The 25,102-nt window shown below is 37.9% G+C and overlaps 1 protein-coding gene across 4 annotated transcripts in view; it reads right to left on the reverse strand.

Annotated features, from left to right (window-relative positions):
• Window positions 1-25,102, reverse strand: part of LOC131031948 (uncharacterized) — a 297,244-nt gene that overhangs the window by 136,747 nt on the left and 135,395 nt on the right. For all 4 annotated transcript variants that reach the window (XR_009103347.2, XM_057962824.2, XM_057962817.2 and 1 more), the window contains exons 17-21: window positions 5,164-5,319; window positions 4,519-4,596; window positions 4,323-4,391; window positions 4,121-4,186; window positions 3,885-4,013 (exon numbers count right to left, since the gene is read on the reverse strand). Coding sequence is in view for 3 of the 4 variants with exons in the window: in XM_057962824.2 (XP_057818807.2) it covers window positions 3,885-4,013; window positions 4,121-4,186; window positions 4,323-4,391; window positions 4,519-4,596; window positions 5,164-5,319 (498 nt within the window). In the remaining variant the exon portion in view is untranslated. The remainder of the gene's footprint in view (window positions 1-3,884; window positions 4,014-4,120; window positions 4,187-4,322; window positions 4,392-4,518; window positions 4,597-5,163; window positions 5,320-25,102) is intronic.

Below are 25,102 nucleotides of genomic sequence, written 5' to 3' on the forward strand. Positions count from 1 at the left end.
CAGAAAACAATCCAAACATCTGAAATTGATACATAAATCCGCAACATTGTTCTTCAATCCACTCCTCTAAATGAAGAGAGGTCACAAGCTCAACTAGTTGCTGTATTGCGAGCAAGAAATCAAGCGGTAGCTAGGAGGTATGCATTCCCCGAAGCTTCACTCCAAATTTTGGCAACACTTCGTTATAATTTTTTCATGGATGACAAATGAGAAGCCCAGCACTCATATTTATAGGCTCAAGAGGCTCATTCAAATTCACATGGCGCCCAAATCCTCTTTTTTTCATTTGAATTTCATTTCATGGCACTCCAAGACTTGGCGTCCCCTCCCTAAGTCCTCTAGTCGAACTTTTCCTTGGTCAACATGTTACAACATAAAAACATTATAAACATAAAATACTTTTCATCCTTGGCGCCACCTGACTTAGGAGAAATAATAAGAATTTTAAATAAAAATATGCTTTTCCCCCTAAGTCGTCCACCATAACAATTAGATATTAAAACCCTAGGATGCGATATTAATATATTATAAATCACTTTCAATTCAAAAACTGATTAATGCCAAATTGGGTCGGAAGTTTAAGTGTTGAAAATCATCAAGACTGAACTAGGTTGGAGCTCTGCACTAAACTGCTAAAAATACTACTACATGAAATAGCACTTACTAAAAATAGTAAGTCCTTAAAACAACTCCAAAAAGTTTGCTCTTCGAACCTCGTGGATGAGCTCAGAAAACCAAAAAAAACCTAGAAACCCTGACGGTTGCCATCAACTTACTAACAATAGTAAGTTCTGAAAACTTCCCAGAACTGAATGCATGTCACACCTTTACGAAGCTCTTAGAAAACCCAGAAGGAATCCATAGTCTAAATCGTAGAATTCCAACTAGTCAATCATCAAACGGCTCACACAGACCTCCACAAAAGTTGGAAATCCTAATTTCCGCTTACAGAAGTTGGAAATCCTAATTTCTGCTTCCAGTTAGCCTACGGGTCTCCGGAATAGGCTAATGGCCAACTGAACTTCTCACCACTGAGAAGGAGTCATTACAACTCCTTCCTTATAATTGCCTACTTCTTCACATTGCATAATGAGGTCAATAAAACAAACATGTATTAGTAGTTAGTGTTAGCAATCCCCATATCTTCTTTGCACCAAGCAAATTTCCAGCAATCATTACCTCCTTCATGTATGTTATCACAACTCCCACTTCATGGGCATTATCTAGCCCGATATACACCATGGCAACATGGCTCACATCTTCAACATCTTGAAGATGGCAGCATTTGAACTTCATCAGAGACGTTCAGTTGAAATCAACAAATTTTATTTCAACAAGAAGCTAACAATTGACCTTAAGTAACATGGAACATCCACCATTTATACCAATAGCACCAACTTGTACAAAATCCTAGTGCAAACTACTAATGCCAACACCAATGCTCCTCTGATCATCTTCTAGGTATTCATACACAAGACTACTTGCAAATTTGTATCATTCATCTTAATTACATTCACTTATATTAATGTTTTTATAATAATTTACAATTTTTAGTTGGTTCACATATCAGTTTAGAATAGGGAGAAGCCCACAATGGGTTACATAAATGAGGGTATGGATAGGGTGAAGGAGCCCATTAGATCCATTTATGTTAAATTAAGCAAAAGTATTTCCCCATATAGGATATTATCTATCAATGGCACCTTCAACTTTGAAAGCCCTTACATGCAACTACCTATTTCTTCAAAGTGGCATTTCAATTCTGTCCAAATCTCAAGGCTAATGAGGAGGTCCTGAGTGGGCTCTACATAATCATTAAATACATGGCACCTGATCCTTGAGTTGGAGTACAGATAACCACCAAGATTGAGATATTTAGACTTGTGCAAGGAGATCTCTTTGCACGAGACATATGCAAGACAACTCAAACACATTTCAATCAAGTAGAAATTTATCAAGGGCATACTTTAAGTTATAAAATTTAAACATTTCCCTTTTATATGTTAAATTTAATATTGAAAATCAAAATTAGATGAGGAAATTAACTTTTTCTTCTCGTTTTAAATACATGGTGGAAAAAGTTTAGTACTAAGGTGTAAAATCTTAAATGGTATGCAATCTTTGTTTTGAGCCAACAATGCAGCATTTCAAAATTTGACTTCAATTCAATGTTTGAACACATGAAATCTATGAAGAACAAATTGTCAATGCAAAGGGTTGAATGATCTCGCTTATGTTCATTACAACCTTCGCCATCATCACAAACAAATCATGGGCATTAACTTCTCTCCCCTCACTCCAAAGGAGGTTGATCCACACTCAAATTGGATTATGGAGGTTGTGGATCCCATCTCCAACAATGACAACCTTGGATGGCTTAATCAAGTGGATTAAGAGTCAAAAGTGGCAGCCATGTCAGAGGAGGCAAAAACAGCACAAGCAAACCCCGTGGATGTTATTTTTGCTAAAGACTCAAGCAGATATCATGGTTGCATCATCATCAAGGACCTATCTTAGATATCAACACAAAGCTTACTATGATGTTGGGATGACTGATGTAGGCTCCTTTGAGCCATAGACTTATAGTTTTAGTTTTGATATTACTTTCATGCCACAAATTTCATAACCCATGTGCTTTGTATACATTTGATATAATTCGTATATCTAACAATTGTGTATCCTCTAGCTATATTACACTTTTATATTCATGTGAAAAAAGTATACGTGTGTATGTGATCAAAGTAGCTTCTATTTGAATAGTTTTATTGTGTCTTTTAAAGTCTATTTATTAACGTGTGTATGAAACAGGGGCCTAAATACTAAAAAAATTCTATATTTCATTGTGTTTTCAATTTGCAAAGTCTTCACCAAGTCGAAGTCGAAAATCAACTTGCACAGCTCGAGGTGAGTATGAGTATTGTAACACTAGTTTAGTCAAATATATTAGAGGGGAAGTCAATTTAGGGTATGGTACGACTATAGATTAATTGAATGAGTAATGATCTTGTATTCCACATCTACTAGATATTGTTAGGTCAATTGTGTCCAAGGGTGAGTAGTTTGCTGAATTCCTAGCCATTAAAGTTCGCATTGTTTTGATTTGATTTTGCATGGTGCAAAGAAGTGCTTCTTTGGATTGTTCCTCCTGATTGAAAATTATGTTATGTTCCTTCAAGAGACACCAAAATTATAAAGCCCGGAACTAATTGCTGTACAAATGCTTGGAGTCGCACCTGACCTCCATATTTAAACCCCTTTCTAATTGTCCGATATATTATCATTATTTAGTTTTATCTGGAATAAACTTTTGCAATAGATCCAAGCTTCTTCGGAAAAAGGCCATATAGAAAAAGGTGTTTTACTGTTTCTTCTCCTTTTTCTCAATCGAAGCATATTCCTGGCCTAGTAAAATCTCACCACTTTATTGATAATGTTATAGAATTTTGATGTCCAAGCACATCCAAAGGGAAAATTTAATCATTGATCAGCCTGGTGTTGTCATTAGATTACCCGGTATCTTTTTAATCATTGCTCTTGTTTGATTTTGTTTCTATTTTATTATTGTTTTTCTATTTTGTTAATTTACTTCTGTACATAACTGTTAAGAACAGAATAGATATTATTATTGGTAAATTCAATATAGCAGCATAAGTGAATTTTCTCATCTGCAAATTTTTCAATTTGAGCCAGGTTCAAAGTGTTTGTTTTTCTGTTATAGAAGGAACTGTCATTTTACACTTAAAAGATAAAAACTATCTAGAAATGTTACAGCCTCAAGTTTCATTAAAAATAGAATATTATAAACACTAGGTTTAGCATGACCATTCTTCTATCCCTCAAACAATATAATCAATCACCACGTATCTTCAAATGATAATGCATACCTGTTGTCGACGCTTGACTGGAAGTTCTGAAAGGACATCTTTCTTCAATCTTCGAATCATAACTGTTTTCTTCATTAAAGCATGGAGCTCATCAAGATTACTAGCTCCTTGATATGTGCCAAAATATCCCTAATATCAAGCGATCCAAACAAATTGTTTGCTCAGACATACACTCCAACATAAGAATAAAATTACTCCAAAATTTCTCTGAATCTAGTCATTGTAAAATAGCTTACACCCTTGCAATATCGCTGTCCATAATGGTGAACATTCTTATATGCACTAGGATGCAACGCTTGCAGCTGTAGATGTTAATCCCCACAATTTACAAATCAGCAATATCCATCAGCATTATAGAATTAGAGACACTTGCAATAGGCAAGCATTCCTTCAATATTAAGTATGCACCGTTTATCTATATTTTTAAACAGGCTTCACCTGTGTGAAAAGCTCAATGGGCCGTGATAATGCAGGAGTCCCAGTGAGTAAGATACAGTGCTGTGCTTTCTGTAGGACAGAAACAGATTTTAGTAACTTGTGTCCCCAAAGAGAAAAATCGTGCACATTCTCTAAAGAGCACAAAAATGTGTCTACAAATCTCTAAAAGGAATACTTTTGAAATAAAAATAACTACATGCAAAAGAGGAATGCAAGCATCTGTCCTTTTTGCTTGACCATTCTTCAAGTAGTGTGATTCGTCTGCAATAACAATCTGCCGAAATAGAAACCCTCCATAAGTACAAATAAGAATCATAAGGAAATGTCTATTGTAATATCAAATACAGAAGGACAAAAGAAGTTCAATTCTACACATTATCTAGGCAACATAACATACGAAGGACACAGTATATAACCAGAAGTATGTAATCAAAACAATTCTACAACAAATGCTAAATAAATACACAAATATCTAGCCTCATAAAGTCTCATCAATGGCAAACCCATTAAAATCTACACAAATAAAATATCAGGACCATAGACAAAAAGATAAAACACAACAAATACAAAACTGTTTTACCTATAACAACAAAAGAGAAAAGGGAAACCTAATAGATTGGAACAAAACGGAATTTTTTCCGCACTGAGAGAACACGAAATTTGTGTATGCAGCCTGGAAACAAGAATAAAATCCTGGAAAGAATTCGAAGCAAACCAAGATGCACACTGAGCTGCTGAGGGTAGAATAGGACACATACTCCAAGAAAAGAATGCTAATGAATATTTGTGAATTCTGAAATAACTATTTACAACTCTAAACATTCTCCTCTAGCACACTTGCCTTAAAATCACTGTCCATGAGAGTTTCTTGCAGCTTTGGTACAAGATCATAAGATACTATGTTGAATAGACCATCAAGTTGAATACCCTTTTTTCCAGATGAGTACACGACTTTGAAACAATCTCTGATTGATCCAGTCCACTGTGACATTACAATCTACACTCCAGTGCACCCCATGCAATCAAGATATTAAAACATTGACTTTAGATGATAGGCCACATTAAATATTAAATAATACTGCATTTATAACATAAATATTTTCATTCAACACTATTAACATGCACAGATAAAATCAATAGCAAATCTAATTAGAATGTACTACAATTACATTCCTCATCATAACAATTTTGGAAGCTTGTTGTAGCATTAAGAAGCTGCAAAATGGGAAAGAATCATGTCGCTCTGCCTAAATGATCAAATTACAATGGCAATGTTTAGAAACCAGCACACTCTCCAACCAATGGTTTCAGGAAGGGCTGAATCAAAAGGTAATTTTGACTGAAATTAACCATTTCCAAGAGCATCCTGTCTAAAACTGTGGCCTTCAAAAAAAAAATGAAGGGAAAAAAGACGATTAAATGTTTTCCACAAATGCATATAATGTCAAACAAATTTGAGAGATGCCTATTAGCTTAAAGGAAAGGGACCTTAGCAATAGCAAAGATTAATAGTACAGGCAGAGAACAAAATGTGTATTCTTTTATGTGGGACAGCACTTCCTGAAATTTATAGCCTCCTCACTGCCAAGAAATATAAACTCTTCCATCAAACGATCTTTGAGATTTACAGATGCTTAAAACCATAGTTCGCAGACTCGGACTCAGAGAGTATTCGGCAAGCCTAATTTTTTTGACTTGGCAAAAACTCCGCAACTTAAAATAATGTAAAATAATATTAAATTTCATATTTTAATGTAAAATAATATTAAATTATATATTTTAATGTGAAATCATATTAAATTTTTAAGTTCTAATGTAAAATAACATTTTAAATTTTAATCTAAAATAACATTTTAAATTTTAATTTAAAATAATGAAAAAACGAGGAGATGACGAGAAGATGATAAGTTCATCTCCACGTTTTTCCATTATTTTAAACATTGATAAAAAAGCAAAAAAATACAAAAATAAATAAATAAAAGTTTCTACATCCACGATTTTTCACTATTTTGAACATTGATAAAAAAATAAAAAATAAAAAACAAAAATAAATAATTAAATTTTTTTAAATCGAAATCCTTACCTGGGTGTTCTTCTGCAAAACACGTCACTGAAACCATCATGTCCTCTACAAATTGCAGTGCAAAACCCCTCATGTCCTTTGCAAATCGCATCTAGGGCTCACGATTTTCGTTTTCAGTGTTTTTTTTGTGGCAAATGGAATTGTTTTTCTGACCCGCGTTTTATTGTTTGATCGCTTTTCCGTGACACGACATTCTTATTTTTTAAACCCACATGTTTGGTCCCCTATGAGCACTCGGCACAACCTATGTGAGTCAAATGAGCCGAGCCGGATAGTACTTGTAGTTTTTTCGGCAACTGCAAGTTGCGAGTAAACATGCCAATCACTCGCAGTGCCAAAAAAACTGCGAGTACTATCTGTCTCGGCGAGTACTCGCAGAGTAGTTGATCTATGCTTAAAGAAAATACTTCCCATAAGAACAAGTCAAACATTCTAATCACTGAAATTTATTAATAGATGCCACACATTATAAGACGGGTAAGCATACAATCCCAAAAACACATCCCCCATAAAAATCGTTGGCAAACGAATTTCATTACCAAAGTCCTATTCTGAAAGAAAACCTAACAAACAAGGAAGTGTTCAAGGACAATAATTATCATGAATCTGCCCGAACCTCCTAGTTATATGGAAAGAAATTAAGAAGAATATGTGAGATTATAAGAGTACTAGTAGTAGTTACCATTTCTAAAGATGAGAAGAAAAAAATACACTTGAAAGAGAAAACTCGTTTACCAAGATAATTCTATGTCAAGGCTAGCAAAAAGTTATTTTTGACAGGCAAATGACTATAAGACTTGATTCAAGATAAAAGATGGATCAGATAGACGCAACATTGTAATGTCCCCTTTTCTAGCATGTGTTGTATGATGTTGTCGTTAGCCTATTTCTCCATGGTCCGGTAGGCTAACCAAGACTTTTAAGGGATCTTGATGATATTTAGCCTAGGTAATTTCAGTTACAAGTGATTCTGAGATCTTTTGATGTGTTTTTGGGACACTTTCTATTTATAGTAAGTCAGCTAGGCCAGGTCGCGATCATCAGTGGTTCATGAATAATATCATATTAATGGTTATTGATGATATTGAGTTAAGATTTTAATAATCATTTGCAATTATTAATTAATTTATCAATAAAGTTAAGTTATCAAGTTAAATTTAAATATTTAACTTTATTGATGTGGGAACTTAAGTTAAAAGGGAAAGTAATTTAAATATTAAAAGTTGCCTTTATTAAAGTATGCGGAGACATGAATGTTAAGGGGAAAAATTATATCTTTTATCCCACATTGGCTGGAAAAGTGTGTGAGCTCTCCTAGGAAAGTTATAAAAGGTTCTTAAGGGCTCATTTGTGCATATGATTGGTTGATTATTTTCTCTTGCAGATTTTGGGAGCTTTGGCTTTTAGCAAGTTTGAGGATGGAAACCCTTGAGCTTGGAGGCAGTGGATGAAACCCAATGTCAGTTGGAGATATCATTTAGGTATCTCACTTGCGTTTCACATTTCTGGAAATGAAGGTACCGCTGTTGTAAGGTACCTTTTATGTTTCTACTGTTCATTTTTCTAGGGTTTCAATATTGTGGAGTTTGGATGCCAAACTCGTTGAGCTACATGTTAGACATTGCTGGGTGCTACAGTGCATGAATAGTGCCATGAACAGTATCATGAACAGTGATGTGAACAGCATGTGAACAGTGATGTGAACAGCATGTGAACAGTGTTGATACAGTTACAAATCAGTTTGATGTCCACAAGATTTTGATAATCTACTTGGCACTTCATTGACACATTTTCCATATAAGATTTCAGCACCCTATTCCTGGCTTGGACACATATCTTTGGAGGAGTTTGGAATCATTTTTAGCTGTCATAATCTTCAGACAAAGGGCAGAAAATATCAGACCTACATAAGAAGTTTCAGACATTATCCTCAGCCATTCATGTCATTAAATTGTGCCTAAAGGACACATTGAACTTCGGACCATATCCCTATTGCCATCCATTGGAGCTGAAACCCATGACTAAAGGGAACTGCAGGGACGTAGGATAGGTTAACACAGCAGCAGTTCAAAGTATTAGTGACTGGTTTTTTACCAGCTGGGCTGAGCATTGTTAGCTGCAATCCTTCATTTGGAGTCTACTTCTGGCATGTAAACTTGTGCATTAGTTGGGCACACCATTGTAGAAGAAACTTGAGATTTACAGATTGTAATAGGACTGAAATTTGAGGAGATATTTCTGTTTCCAGTTTGAATCAGATTTGAAATCAGAATAAGCTTATGATTATTATCTTTATTATCTTGTCATTGTTATCTATTAGTCATTGTTTTCAACTCTTTTTCAAAGCAAACATTGCACAAACTAAAACCTCTGAAACAAAGGAAAACTCAGAAATCAGTCCTGTTATGCGTGTCGCACACACACCCCATTTTCTCAAAATAGAGACCCCCGTTGCTCTGTGTGAGAGAGGAGTGTCCCGTTGCTGTTTCCAAAACCCCTGAGTTTGGTGTTTAAGAGCAGAGCCATTAGAAATTGGAAAACACCCAAACTCGCAATTCACCTTCATAGGCCGAAGTTGGATTTCAAAGTTCTTATCTAAACCGAAAATCCAAAAAAACCAAAATGCCGAAAATCATTCAAAGTCGCACATTTGCAAACCTAGTTTCTAGGCCGAAAAAGTATATGGTCGTGCATTTTAATCTTTTAGGCCTGAAACTTGAAGACTAAGGGCGAAAACTTAAGTCACGTAAGAAACTCTCAAAATCACCCTTTAGCCCAAAAAGAGGAAAGAAAGTTCAAGTTCGCGATGACAACCAGTTCGCGCAGAAGAGTCTTTCGGCCCGAAAATAACAAAGTTCACGTAAATGATCTAAGGGCCGAAAAATCGCGTGAGAAAGCAAAAATGCAAACCAAAAATCGTGCCACATAGCCAACAATACCAAAAATGATAGAAGCTCCATAATCTCACAAAGGAGGTTTGTAGGCCGCAAATGGCTAGTATGGGTAAGATCGTGCTTAAGGACCTCCTGGGCCGATAAACCAAGGACTCTACTATCATGCCAAATTGTTCTGACAAGACGAAAAAGTAAAACTCGCAAAACCCTCCAAATGCCCGAAAAACAACTTAACGTTTGAAAATCGGCTTATAGCCCAAAAATGGAAGTAAATGGAAGATCGCAAAAAGGGAGCTTTTAGGGCCGAAAGTGTTTTAAGTCAAAATCACGCCATTTTAACCCTTTAGAGCCGAGAAGATGAGAGAAGAACAAAATCGCATTATTCCCCAAGTAGGCCGAAAACTCACAAATCAGCCCATAAGCCGAAAATGTGAAGGAACTTCAAATCGCCCCAAATAAATTCATAAGCCGAAAAAGAGTTACAAGTTCGCCAAACACTTATAGGCCGAAATTCAGAAATGCAAGCAAAGTTCACAAAATCGGCCAGTATGCCGAAATAACAAAAGTCTTAAAATCTTGCAAATCCCCTCCAGAGGCCGAAAAAGTTAATGAGGGAGGTGTTTGAGACTAAATCGCGCATTCTAGTTTTCCAACCCGAAATTGAGAAAGGAGAAAATAAGGCGCATAAATCAAACTCTCAAAATCTCTAACAAGGTCGAAAATGGAGAATAAGTGAAATTCGTCCAAGGAAATAATCGCCTAAAACACGAAGACCTCTCAAATCACCCAATAGACCCGAAAATCATTAAAGAACAGGGGGAAACAAGGGCAGATTATTGTGTTGAATGGTATGTCAGGTGTAAAGGTTTAGGTTATGATCAATGTACGTGGGAACTAGAAAGTACAGACATCCTAACTTAAAATTCAACTAAGGATCTAATGAAGGCATTTGAAATTCGCTCAGCGGAAACACAACATCTCTCAGCTTGCCTAAAGGTCCCGAAATCCGAAAGAGAAGGCAAAATACATTTAAAAGATACATCTCACAAAGAGCTTCTCAAACCCGAGCTTCACCGAGACGAAGCCAGATGTTATAAGATTTAATATTTGTCAAATTAATTTAAATTAGTTTTTGAAATGATTGATTCATAATTGAATTGATTGTTTGCAAGGCATCGTCCAGAAGAACCAGGAGAAAGCCTGAAATGTCAAGGAGCCTTGATCGCGAGCGAAGCTAGAAAAGAAGATGCAGGAGCGCGAGATCAAAACCATGCATTGGGAAACATATCGTTGCACCACCAGACCACAGAGTTGAAATCCACTAGCGAGATCAAGGACCAAAGAATATTCAGAATGCATCAAGTATGTGCATTCCCAGAAGGATACACTGTTGGAATATATTCCAGAAATTCAATTTGAGAGACTGAAATTGTTTTATTGTAAAGAGTTGCCTGAAGGTCCTGCTCAAGATATTTTCAAACAAAGGGACACAAGTCAGTTATGTTCAACTATCGGATATACCCAAATTGAAGCCAAACAATTGTAGGTAGTTGGAATTGTGGTTGAAGGGATAAGTATGAATTAAGTGGGTATGGGCAGCCTTATTTTGTGGAATAAATCAGGGCCCTTGGATGCAGTCAATCCTACCCATCGATTCATATTGTAAATTCTATAAAAGGCAGAGGCCTTTCTTTTGTAAAGGGTTAGATTTTTGAGTTAGATAGTTAGACTCTAGTTAGGCTGTTAGATTTCGGTTTTCAGATTAGGAGTAGAGTAGAACTGCTGCAGAAATTGTTGTAATAGGTAGCTGAAATCAATATATGGACATTGATTTGGTGTTTATCATTTTGGTTTTAGTTTGTTTGCATGGTTTCCTTCAGCTGGTTAATATTAGAGTGTAGCGATTTTAATGGTAAAGTGTGGAGGGCTATTTGATGCATTTCAAGTTCATACCATTGGTGCCCTACTGATTGTAGGTCACCGTGCATGGTTAGTCTAAACCCAAACTGTGCTTAGTTCAACTGCAAGTGTTCGTCTTAGGCTACGTCAGAATTGGGTGCCTAAATGAATGTCTCCGATCTGAAAATCCTTCATCCCTTGGAGATTGCACAGTTCTTGTGTAGTTGTGAGTGTATCTCTAGCAAAAACAAAATCTGTTTATCGAAATCTGTCTACCCACTGCATCAACTGCTATCATCACTATCCTTAGGTTTCCTAAACCCTTCCCTTTTGATTTTATTTCGTCGTCCGAGAATCGCAGCAGACCATCTTGTTGCAAAATCGTAACACCCCTTGTGCTCCCAGCAAATCACATCAATCACTGAGTTATACTACAGTCAAGAACTGACATTTGGAACCTTGAGGTTGTCCCCTTTGATCGATTAGAAGCAGCATTAGGGCTTCCTTATACAAGAGAGGATAGGATACCCAGCGAGATCATTATATTATGCGTTGGCCGGATAGAGTTGCAGCGATGCGACTTTAGACACTTCATTAGAATTGGCGCTAAAAGGAGGACTTGAACCTCCGTGTCGAGATCCTTGCAGCAAGTTGAGTCTAATAGACCTTTTGAATGTTATATTCAAGATACGCTAGATGCCTATTAAACCAGAAAAAAAAAATCTCAAAATCTGAAAAATATCAAATATTTCTAAGTCAATATGTCGAGTCAGCCATTTCATGAGGACAGTCGACACTCCGACATTTTCCAAATCCAGCAAACGTTGAGTCTGCACTTGTATCCGAACCAGTTATCCGAGTTCACATCTGCTGGTCACTACAGGATTCACAACACAGCAGAGCATGATGAGATGAATTGCTTGACATTTCTTTCAAGAGTCGAGCTAGCATTACACGGACAGATATTCTTTTGCGATATCCCCAAACCGAAGGAGTTCATAGAGTCGGATATCCTCAGTCCTCTATCCAGCATCGAGGAGTTTACACGATTTAAAGACCGGATTGAGAACCAATTTGGTCTCGAAGAAGAACTATGCTTGGAGAGCGTGTTGTCACCTTGGTGGTGCAGAATTCACCGCACCCCATATTTGGAATTTACTTGCTCATTATGCATGGAGGCAGTTAGTCAAGTTAAAGCCCAGTTTGGACTACCAGAAGAGCCAGAGGAGAGCATCACCAACAAGGTATGGAGTGCCTACCTTGCTGCAAACAAGTATAGACGGAACCAAAATCAATACAACGTTGCACTCCCCGATGATGAAAGGACGGAGTTGCCAATTGTTGAGCAAGATGAACCAGTCAATTAGACCGTGGCAGCAGATCAGTTTGTTGTCCTTGCTCCTAAGGCAGATGTAACTGAGGGTGACTGTGTTGTCCCTGCATATGATGAGGACAATGTTCAGCAGGATAACCAAGGGAGCTCCGTGGAGCAGCCTCAAGCTGAAGAGCAGTTTGCAGCAGCCCCGCCAATGGAGGATACGGTCCAAGAGCTAGTTGAAGACACTTTTGAGGACCAATCAATGAAAGAGTCCTTGCTGTTTGAAGACGTGCTGACAGAAGTGCATAAGGCCGCATTGTTCATGCAATCCGAGGATGCACCGACAGATGATGCACCCCTCTTTCCTGAGTTCGAGTTCGGTTTTGAGACTATTTTTTAACCTGCGCAACCCGATGAAGAATTTGATGCTGATTTGCGTGAACCGGATGTGAGCAAGATGTTGCACCACCAGTGGCGACCTCCTGATACAACTGCTAAAGATCTCCCGCCACATGACTCAAGAACACACCAGGTTGTTTCTTTCCCTCCTACTGTTAATTCTGAAAATTTTCAATTTAATTTTGAATATTCTGGGAAAACAACCTATGAATGGATTAACCACAGACCTAATGAACTCCCTCAACTGATAATTTTGCCCAATGTCTTGGTTAAACCTAAGAGTGGCCACCTGAAAATTTTCTTTTTTCAGAATACAAAGACAAACAAGCCAAACTGAGAATTGTTCCCACTGCCCTATTACTGTTGCACATACTGAGAAATCGCCCTGGGTCAGGAACACATGCATATAGTCCACATTTTGTACAGTCGGTCTCTTCTTGTACATAGCTAGTTTAGGTTTTTATTTCCTGTTTTAGAGTAGTTTTTTTTTATGTTCTAGCTTAGATTTCTTGTTTTTATGCTTTAGCTTCATTTCCTTTCCGTAGTGTAGGTGTCCTTTCGGAAGGGGTTGTCTCCTTGACAATTTTTGCAAGGGGTATGTTTGCTTTTCCCAGCATTGGTGTGTGAAGTCAAGAAGTTTTTCCGGCTCATTTCTTAGATGTCGACTTTGGTAGGGCACCTAATTGGCGGTTGCCCCCGTAGTTATCTCATTTGGTTTAACGCTTAGTCATCCTAAAAATTTAGTTGCTTACTGCATCTTGTCACCAACATTGTGATCGTTGTATGTTAAACGCTTAGTATCACTTAAGTCTGTTGTTTTATCAAAGGGAAGTCATATCGCTTAATATCGCTTATAAATTAATATTATGAAATGTCACTTTATTTTATAAAGTCGTCCAGCTTATTCTAGAAGCTACATCATGAGGTAGAAATTGGAAAGTTCTAGAAGGCTTGTCAATTGTTATAAATAGAGAGAAAAAAAATAAGCCTAAGTCAATTCCCATTTACTTGGCCAATTAATTATTATGCGTCCAAGCTAGACATTAATAATAAAATTAAATTGATAAAGAGGGGCGATTTATTAATAAAGAAATATTATCAATTTTGGGTGAATGTCGACTAAGGAAGGAAAAGGCAGAAATTTATAAGGAATCGGGGGGCTCCATTCACAGCAATAATTTGGGGTTTCATTCACGGTAAGGATTGTGGATTGCACAATGGAGGGAAAAAGGCAGAGATTAAGAAAGGATCAGGCCTTTTGGAAAAATTCATTCACGCATATGTTATTTTTTGGTAATCCGAATAAGGAATTTCCTACTTACCTGCAATTCGATTCAGCTATTGGATTCAAGGACGGAAACCCTTGCTATCCCTTGTGGCTTGGACGATAATCTAGCTCACTGTGAGAGGAGTCTACTTCAGGGCTTCATTTGTGCTGCATTGTTCCTTTTGCTACATTCTGGGTGTCAAGAATACATCTTTTTGCAGGTTAAATTTCAGACTTGGATCAAGTAGTGTTTGAAGACCAAATTGATAGCGATTTGATCAAATATCAATTCGGGATTTTGGAGATATTGAGGATTTGATCAAGTGGGTGTTGCTGATTTTAATTTGTATCTCTGGGCACTAGGGTTTCAGACCCTTATTTGGAGGAATTTGAAGAAAGTGATCAAATGAATTCATAAATTAATTCATGGATGGAGCGATCAGCATTGGGGAATCCCAGTTTAATTTATTGTAGATGATTTTTCGTTCATTTTCTCTAGATCAAGGCATAGACTTTGATGAGGAAAATAATTCACATCTGGTTGTCTTGTTTGGATGCTACCTAGAGATTGATTTGGGTACACGTAAAATGTTACCTTGCTTGAGTATGAATGTATGAAAGAATGCAAATTAATTTGTCAATGATACAATTCAGATTTGATAAGTTCGACCCTATTGGAAATTACCAATTTGATTCCAAATAATAGCTCCAGGTAGGGGAATAGTTGCATTGGGGAATCCCAGTTTAATTTATTGTAGATGATTTTTCGTTCATTTTCTCTAGATCAAGGCATAGAGTTTGATGAGGAAAATAATTCACATCTGGTTGTCTTGTTTGGATGCTACCTAGAGATTGATTTGGGTACAAGTAAAATGTTACCTTGCTTGAGTATGAATGTATGAAAGAATGCAAATTAATTTGTCAATGATACAATTCAGATTTGATAAGTTCGACCATATTGGAAACTACCAATTTGATTCCAAATAATAGCTCCAGGTAGGGGAATAGTTGTGGACAGGTGTCGGCACCATTAAGCAAGGGCTGATTAACAAGAATCAAAGTTCAGACTGACAGTAGCATTGCAGGTCCAGGAATTGGGGATTTGTCAATTGGGCGACCAGCTGTTCACAGCAAATAAGGCGATCACCTTGGAGCAGCAAATCGCACCTATACAGCAAAGGTTGAATGGTAATTGCAATAAGCAATCTGGAAACGCTTTTAATAAGAATCTGTTAAGTAGTCTGGAATCAATATTTCTTTGTAATTTCATTGGACATCTTCAATATAATAATCCAATGAGCTGGGCACTGTCTTCCGGGTATGTTCTTCCTGTGTAGGGTGTTTCCAAATCATGATTTGAGATTTATTATTGTTGTCTTCAGAATCAGAATTCATATTTTATATCACACATCTGTATTCTTGTCTGTGGGCTCAAGGTGTTCTTTATTTGTATATGTTTCATGATTAAACCTTGAACTATTTTGGCATTGGAAACCTAAACCAAAACAAATTGTAAACAAGCATAATAACCCAAATCAGCAGTCATCATTAAATCAGAAAAAAGAAAAAAATTCGACCAGAATTGGCAGGGATCTTACAGAATACGGTGTCAGGACACATTGCAATCCAAATGCAAGTCAAAGATTGATCCTTCCTTTTCAAAAGGAAGTCATGTCATCGCACTTGTCAAAGCCTTGAACACCAAAATGGTCCTATCATTAAACGTTTTAAATGGAAAAATAATGAAGTTCGGACGTTTTTAAAAGAAAGAGTGAAAATGTTTTATTTTCCCTTGTCAGAACCAATAAAATACCGAAAGTAAGTTTTGAAGCACTGGCATTTATAAGAGCACAAAGCAAACTTCATGTAAGTTGTTTTCGCCAATGTTAGAACCGAGAAAAATACCAAACTAAGTGTCATCGCTTTTTTAAAAAAAGATCAAAACATAAAGCAAAGCAAAGTTCGGTCTTCTTTTATTGCAAAGGGAAGGATCGTAAAAAGTTTTTTTGCCTAACTTCGCAAATAATAACCCTGAACTTGGGGTTGAAACTTTAAATCAACTCATTAAAACACCGAAAAATCCAAGAACTTCACACTAAAGTTGAGAAAGGGTGCATTTTTTTAAAGAAACCAAGGATCAATGATATTTCATGCTTCTTTGACTTGGCATTAGTATTCCCCGATAAAAATACGAAAAGAATAAGCACATAACATTTTAAACGGTGTTTACAAACCTCAGCAGTTTTGAGGATTCGATATACAATTGTTTTGCCTTTGCATTCACTCTTAGTATTGCCAGAGTAAATCCCAAAAATCCTTGTAGCATCTGAAACACTTTAAATGATCCCGTGTGCTTCCTTCTTCTCTTCCCCGACTATTACACCGAAGTTCAATTGTCATTCACAAAGTACGATTAAGAAAAGAATTGTATTCTCTACGCAAGGCGTGAAAGGTGAAGGACAAATCATTTTTTCCTAGCAAGCAACAAGAAGCGCTCTGAAGGGAGAAAATCGCTGAAGAAAAGAAGGAAGAGGGAAGCCATCCAAAACAAAGAAGGGAAGCAACATTTCTAATGGTCTTTATGGCCTCCTCCAAAGGCCAAAGTTTGGGCCAATCAAACCTTCCAATCAATCCAAGTTGTCAATGGAGCAGTGAATTAGTTTCTTGAGCTTCGAGGGGGGCAATAACTAAATAGGGTGTTGTTGATCTGATGATAATGCACTAAGGCATGGTTCTATGGATACTAGAACTACCAACAAGCTTTCAAACAATAGAGGTGAACAAGACCACACTTGGAAGCCATTCTAATGCTAACAGCGCCTTTGTCATGCTCCTTGTAAAAGGGGATGCGACTGCCCAAAAAAGGACAATTGCTGCACTATATAGGCTTTGTTTCTGTAATAGGAGAACTGCATCTGGAAGGGGACTGTGGGTCTTGGTTTCTTATTACCCTCCATGCGCCTAGGTAGAATCCTAGCCTCCTCATTGAACATTAGGATTCAACAATGACTTTTGCGGTCCTTCAAGTTCAACTGATGAGTCTTCACTCCTAAAGAATTCATTTCAAACCAATGCAGCTCATCACTTCATCAAATCCTAAGACCTACTCAGACATAGTAGTGTTCACATCCTTCGGTGAACAAATGAAATATGAGATCATGATTAATCCCTAACCTATGTGATCATGCAAGATGGAGGATACGACGAAAGAGACTATTTGGGGAGATGCTTGGGATTGAGCATTACCATCCAAAACACCAACTAAGCCGGAGAATCCCCGGGACAAAGCCAGAGAAAGAATTCCATAGTTAGCATCCTGAGGACGCCCACGAATGGAGCCCATGAGGAAAGTGACAAAATGGGACAGGCAAGGACCCTCAACACCACCACCGGCAACAAGTTGAACACAAGGACATGAAATTGAAGGCAAGTGCTTGCATAGAATGCTACAGAAGTATGCAAAATCAAAAAATACACAGCTGGAAATGACACAAGATGAATTTGTTTGTAAAGGTAATTGCTCCATTATAAGATGACTACTTGTGGGCCTCGCTTAATGTAATTCAAAAAGGGGACAAATGTTAGTTATTTCCCAACTACCAGGATTCACCTTTTTGTGCCTCGAGCTTAGTGATATCTTCTCTTCTAGTGAGATTAATGAAAACAATTACAGGTAGTCGGAGGTCGCTGAAATCATTAGCCAAAAAGTTGTCAAAGCTTCTAGAAGGCAGATCAGAGCCATTGGATGGGTTAAATCATGGCCATTGATCCAGAATGTAAAATCTATAAAAGACCAGTGCCTCTCTCATAGTGAAGGGGTTAGATATTTTAGAGGTTAGAAGGTTAGAAGTAGCTGTAGTTAGGATAGAGTAGGATTGTTGGACAGAAAACGTTGTAATGGCAGTTGAAGCAAGTGAGTAAACATTGAAGCATGGTGTTTTTCCATTTGTTTTCTTATGTTAACAAGGTTTCTTTTCATCAGATTAGCGAATGTTTAGTAATTTTAATGATGAAATGTGAGGGTATTTAATTTGATCTCAAGTTCATACCATCGGAGGCATGCTCATTGTAGGTCGCCGTGCATGGTTAGTTTGAACTCGTTATTGTTCTTAATTCAAGTATGAGTGTTTGTCTCAGGTTGCGCCAGAATTGGGTGTCCAAATGAATATCCATAGTCTGAAAATCCTTTATTCCCTTGGAGCTTACACTATTCCTGTGGAGTTGTGAGTATATATCTGCCTAAACAGCAACTAGTTTATTTGAAGTCTATCTACCCACAGCACCAACTGATACCATCATTGTCCTTAGGATCTCTAAACCCTAATCCTTTTGCATTTATTTCCCCCAGTTTGAGAATCAAAGCATCGCCAAATGCAGGCCAGATTGCCAAATGCATAAATCCCCTTGTGTTTACCAGCAATGCACATCAACCGTTACGTTATCCTAAGCATTCAAGACCTAACAATTAGAATCTTAAGGTTATCCCTTTTGATTATTCCAAACACCTCTAGAGATTTCCTTATCCAAGAGAGAATAGGATACACTCAGCATTCTATTTTGTGTTGACCGAAAGAGCGTACTTATTAAGGATGGAATCAGCAGTACAAGGAAAGATCTTCTTTTGGGATGTCCCCAAGCTAGAGGCAGAAGAAGGAAATTTTAGTGCCCTGGTGAGCAATGATCCTCTTTCACGATTCATATGAATGATCAAAAGTCATCTTTTTTGTGAAAGGTAAAGTAGGCTTGGAGAAGATATTGCTTCCGTCATGGTGTAGAATTCACAATGCTTCCCACTCCGAATTCACTTGCCTCCTATAACAAGAGGTTATCAATGGAATTAGATGCCAGTTCAGATTGTCGATCCTATCTTGGGACGCGTATATCAGGGATAGAGCTTGGTATGCGTACCTTGCAACTGTTGATTGTATAAGACTACAAGAACAAGGCATTGCAACATCATTCGATACTGAATGAAGCCAGTTGCAAGTCAATGACACAAGTCCACATGTGATCAATGTATTGCAGTGGATAGCCTTTCACACCTTGCACCTAAAGAGGAATATGCTACAGCTCCATCCCAAGAGGAAGAATCACAAGAAGATAGTGGAAGTGAGCCGGTTGAAACAAAAGTAGTGACGGATAATGATCAAAGTGTCAGTCCAGCAATCAAGGAAGACAATGATTCATATCCATTGCAAAAGGAAGAATTCCTGGAAGAATCGTCGCTCATGCTACAAAAGGAGATTTTTCAAAAAGAATCACAAGAGGTTTCAAGTAGAAGCCTTGAAAGAAAAGACAATCATATGGCGATGTTGAATTTAAACTGCAGAGTGAGCCCAAATATGAACAACAGTTTCAAGGGGTGCTCAAGGATATTATCACCACAATGCCATTAGAGGTTGTGCTGAAAGACCTCATGGAAGAAGCACAAGAGAAGTCACTACTGACATTGTTCCAAGACAAGCGAGTTGCTACGAGCAGCATGATTCATCATCAACTCCAACCTCCAGAACGATTATTGGAAGAGTGGCCAGCCGATAGCATGGTTCAACTTAATGATCAATGTGTTACAGTGAGTGCTAACTTTGCCTACCTTGTATTCAAGGAAGTCAAAGAAGTAGTGGAAGATGTTCAACCAGCAAGTTAATGTTAAGTGAAGGTCAATGTGTGGAGGCACTAAGGCATAAAGTTCTGCAAAATAGGGATACTTGTGAAGATCGTCCAGAGATTGAGAAGGAAATTGTAGCAAAGAGCATAGATGACTTAGAGAAGCATAAGGACTCACTAACGCTTGACACTTCACCATTTCAAGAACAAGGAAGTGAGCAATCATCCATGCTACAAGAAGAAGAATCAAATGATGAATTTCAAGCCAGCCCGAAGGAAGACAATTCAAGCATTATTGAAGTAAATGATGAACAGTTCGAAGGGGCACTATCACTTAACATTGTATATCAAAAGCCACTAGAAGAAAATTTTGAAGATTAATCACTTAAGGAGACTCTCATTTTTGAAGATATGCTTATGGAATGTCATAAGGATGTGTGCTTTATGCAACATATTGAACTTGTTGTCACCATGGAAGCAAATAACAAAGAGCAATTTGAGGTTGCACTACTTTCATTCCTAAGAATCCAGGAAGAACCAGCAAGTGAAAATTTGCATATCAAGGAAAATAGTGGAATGATCCATCACTAGTGGCGACCTCTTGAAGCAACTAACGGTCTCTCTTCCTGTGATGCATTAGTGAATGTCGACGAAACACTTACATTCGAGCACGAACTGTGTCATGTTGTCTGTTTCCTTAATCCTAGTCTTGAAAGTTATTCTGATTTTGATTATGAGGATTTTGGGGAAGCAACTTGCATTTGGATTGACCATGGACCCGATGAGCTGCCCCAATTGATCATTGTGTGTGAATGTTTTATTGAATATGAGAAATGCATTGAGAGAGCCTACCTTTTTGAGTTTACGGATGAGTTTGCTCATTTTCGAACCATCACCGTTGCCATGCTCTTGCTGCATAGCTTAAGAAGTCATGCAAAGTCATGTACATAAGTCACCTCTTTCAGTCATGTCCACTCTAGGAGTCTTGTATATAGCTTGGAGTAGGTTTTCATTCTGTGTGCTTTAGTTTAGACGTTTTGTTGAGCCAGGTTGTTAAATTGCCTTGACTTATTTGACTCATGATCCTTCAGTGGTTCAAGAAGTTAAAACTTAGTTTGCTTTCTTTAGCTTAAGTTTGTTTGATTTAGTTTTAGTTTGCTTTAGGGTTAATCGTTTTGCTTAGTTTAGGTGTCCTAAGTGGGAGTCTTTGTTTGTGAGACAAGCGTTGGTGTTGTTTTCTCACACACTAGCAAAATTTTGGATCTTATGTTCAATTCATTTTCTTGGATATATTCATGAAGTGCTTTACGGTCCGAGGTTGTTCCTCCCCAACTTCATTATTTGGGTAGGGATTTGTACTTGACTTGGAAGAGAATCGCTTATTGTGTCTTGATACCGATGTCTTTCTATCTCTATAGTTTAAATGCTTAATCAATTGCTCTGAGTCATTGTGGTTTCTTAGGTGAGGTCGTGGCTAGTGAAAAATCTTAAATCCAGCTTCAACATGACTGTAATTCTCAAACCCAAGTGAGCTTCATTGCTTACGAGCCAAAGTGTGAAAAATACTTGAAAGGAAAGCAATATATGAGAAAGAAGAAAAGAGAAAATAGAGAAAAGAGAAAAAATGAAATGAAAACGAAAAATCAAAGTGTTTGGCTTTGGGAATATGCAAGTAACTCCATCAAGGCTATAGACGCCTGGCTAGCAATGGAGCAATATGAAATTACAGCGATATCTTCGTCAGGGCTATAAACGCTCACTGGCAACAACGCTCTAGCCAAGATGCTTATGAAGTATGGACAAACTATGTAGCTATTCACAACAAATCCTAGTCGTCACATTGTTCTTGTGAGCCAGAATGAATACATTTGCACACACATGTAATCAAAGAATAAGTGCCTTGACCCGGTTCGGGATTCTTCTTCCACTTTGAGTATGCTTTCTAAGTGTGGATCGATTCTTGTCTTCAAAATGTTCAAGAACATTTATTCGAGGTGGCGCTAGATGTTGTGGCGTTTTCACACATCGCCCCATTGCAAATACGGACCCCCACTTCTTTCTACTTTCTAGGTTAGTTGTAGTCCTTAATTTGGCTGAGGCAAGTTGCTTTTGGAGGATCGGCATTCTAGGTTTGCACTTTGGAGCTCAGTCATTGACCCCCTAAATGTGGATCTTAAGCATCCACGTTCGGTCATTCACCCCCCAAATGTGCACCTTACGCATCCAAGCTCAATCATTGACCCCCCAAATGTGCACCTTAAGCATCCAAGCTCGGTGATTGCCACCTTGAAAGTGCGCCTTAAGCACTTTAGTCACTTCCTTGCCCTAGTCTTGCACAACATTACTTTTTATTGAAAATCATCATTGTTTGACAAGGATGTTGCTAGGATCAAGTGATATCAAGTGAAGGAGGAGATCGGCTACTTCAAGTATATAATCAAATCCACGAACTTAAGGTCTTTTTGCCACTTCCTTTGTCCTCCCCAATCAGCGACTTAAGGATTTTATTTGCTGAACAAGATCAGCTAGCTGGGCGATTGCATTTCAAATCAATGAAGAGGCACTTCCGTTGACACCTTCAAAGTGCGCCTTAAGGATTGCTATTTCCTTTGCTATACTGAAAGTGCACCTTATGAAATAGAGTAATTTCTTTTGCTACCCTGGATGTGTGCCTTACGATTTTAACTACTTCCTTTGACCCCTTGAAAGTGCAACATAAGAACGAAGGTGATTTCCTTTGCCACCCTAAAAGTGCACCTAAAGGATTGAGTGATTTCCTTTGACCCCCTAGAAGTGCGCCTTAAGGATTATGTGATTTCCATTGACCCCCAGAAAGTGCGACTTAAGAGATTGATCACTTCCTTTGCTATGCTAAAAGTGTGAATTAAGGGTTGAGTGATTGCCATTGACACCTCCAGTCATTGAACTAAGGTTTTTGCAATGTATTGTTTGAAATGAGATCACGATCATACTAGGTGCACTGCTCAGAAGGTGATTGCAAGATCGATGACAAGTTAGGAAAGAAATCAATCACTTCCAATGAAGGATCAAATCCACAAGACAAGGAATTGACAGCATTTCCTTTGCTCAGCCAAAGCATTGACAGCTCTTGCTTTGCCCTATGAGATCCACACACTTCCTTTGCCACCTAAAACCAATGCAAATCAGATATAAATCAGGCCTGAGACAAAATCAGACTCAAGATGCTGAAGAATTAAGTCAAAACGAGAGAAATCAGAACTAAAATCAGATTTTTCCATGATCAGAAAATTCATTTCCAGAATTAGAGAAGGTAGTAGGAAGCTTGATTAAGTACTTTTGCAATGTCTTGATTCAAGTTATGTTTGTTTCCAGGTTTGATGCAAGTAGGATGAACATGCAAAGGAAGGTGATGAGGATCAGCTCCAAGATGAGGACTTATCAGCTCACATACAACATCAAGATTTCATCACATAAGCAAAGACAAGAGCCCAAGGATGACATTGTAGCACTTCAAGCCTCAAGCTCGTGCAAGGTAGCTGATGGGATCATCATCACAGATTATAAGGCAAGAGTGGGAGTCATCTACATCAAGGGGAGAAAACAGAATAGGAAGGCTCTAAGCTTGGAAACAAGGATTTCCACCGCATGAAGAACATAACATTGTACAGGAAAGACTTCAAGATCAACATGAGGATGGCAGCGAATGCAAAGAACATGATCAGCATAATGATACGTTAGAGCACTTCAATTGCGATATGTGACAGGACATACATAGAAGGCTTTACCAGCGGGTAGAAGGATACAAGGAAGCTGCTCGAAGGAAAGGATTTCACAGGATCACACAACAAGATAGGAAGGATCAAACATAAGCATCACAAGCAGCACTAAGGCGGAATTCCCAAACCAGAAGATGAAGGGTAAAATGATCAAGAAGAGATATGCCTCATTCATTTACAACTTGTGATGAATTACAAAGGTTAATCAAGGTAAGGTGGCGCCTAGTCATCATTTATCCAATCACATCATTTCAAGCTAAGGCATCCAAATTCAATGCACCTAGCTTATCCAACAAAGATGATAACTACCACTTGGGGACACAAAGTTCAATGCACCTACCATCATCATCTATTGGTCGAATTTCAAGTAGGGACATGTGTCCCATCAAATGTAATATTGTCATTGGTCAAACATTAGCTGTTTTGCAATGGGTGTAACTAAGCCTAATTACAGTTTCTATCTTTCAATCTTGGCCACTGATTGTGAATCAATCTGAGCCACTCAATTGTAATAACAGCACTATATAAGGCTCCACTCTTTCATTTGTAAAGGTTAATATAGTAATAGAAAGTCAAATAGCAAGCAGATAGTTAGAGTAGAGTAGGAAGAGAAGGCAAGGATTGTTGCCAAGACATTGTTTTTAAGAAGCATGTAAACTTCATTGAAGATATAGTGAGATTCATATGTTGATTCAGCAATTTGTATGGTCTCTGCTTCTTCTTTAATTTTCAAGTTGTTTAAATGAATCGAAGAACTTTGTGTATGATCAATGGTGAAATTCATACATCCATACTACTAACACCTTGCTGATGGTAAAGTGCGTTGTGTAGTCAACTGGATCCATCTTAGCCAAGATTAACTTCCATTTCTACTTCTTCATTGATATGCTTCACCTTGAAGGGATCTATGCTTGTAGTGGTGATTTGAAAATCACAAGTTGTCCCTAGAAGATCATCGTAGCCTTGTGGAGATGTCCGCTGCATGTCAAAGCAAAGCTAAGTTGAGTTTCATCAAAGATTGTCCATTGCTCTTACATTCCTAGGATTAGATTAGATCTTTCTCAACCCTCATCCTTTTTCCATTTTTTTTTCCAAATCAAGTTAATTCCCACGTTCGAGCAACATTCAAGCATTCAACGTAAGTCCACTTTGTGATTCCAGCAATATCACATCACAAATGAGTCTATCCAAGAGCACGTTAAGACCTGACGCCTGGAACCTTGGAGTCGCCCCATTTGATCACACAGCTTAGCATTTGCGGAGTCATTGTTCAAAAGAGGATAGAATACTTAGTATTTTATTCTGTGTTGCATAGAGCGTAAAAACACCATCAACAGGGTTGATGTTTCCCAGCTTCATGGGAGACTTGGTGCACAGTTGTATCCCAAGCCGTTATCTGATTTTGCCTCCACGAGGCACTACAAAATCCACAACGCAGCTAAGCATGAGGAGCTGAACTGCCTGACCTTTCTGTCAAGAGTTGAGTTAGCGCTGCAAGGAAAGATATTTTTCTGAGATATCCCCAAACCAGAGCTGTCCATCAACAAGATAGTCC

This window comes from Cryptomeria japonica, chromosome 6 (genome assembly GCF_030272615.1).
Source record: "Cryptomeria japonica chromosome 6, Sugi_1.0, whole genome shotgun sequence".
Classification (NCBI taxonomy): Eukaryota; Viridiplantae; Streptophyta; class Pinopsida; order Cupressales; family Cupressaceae; genus Cryptomeria; species Cryptomeria japonica.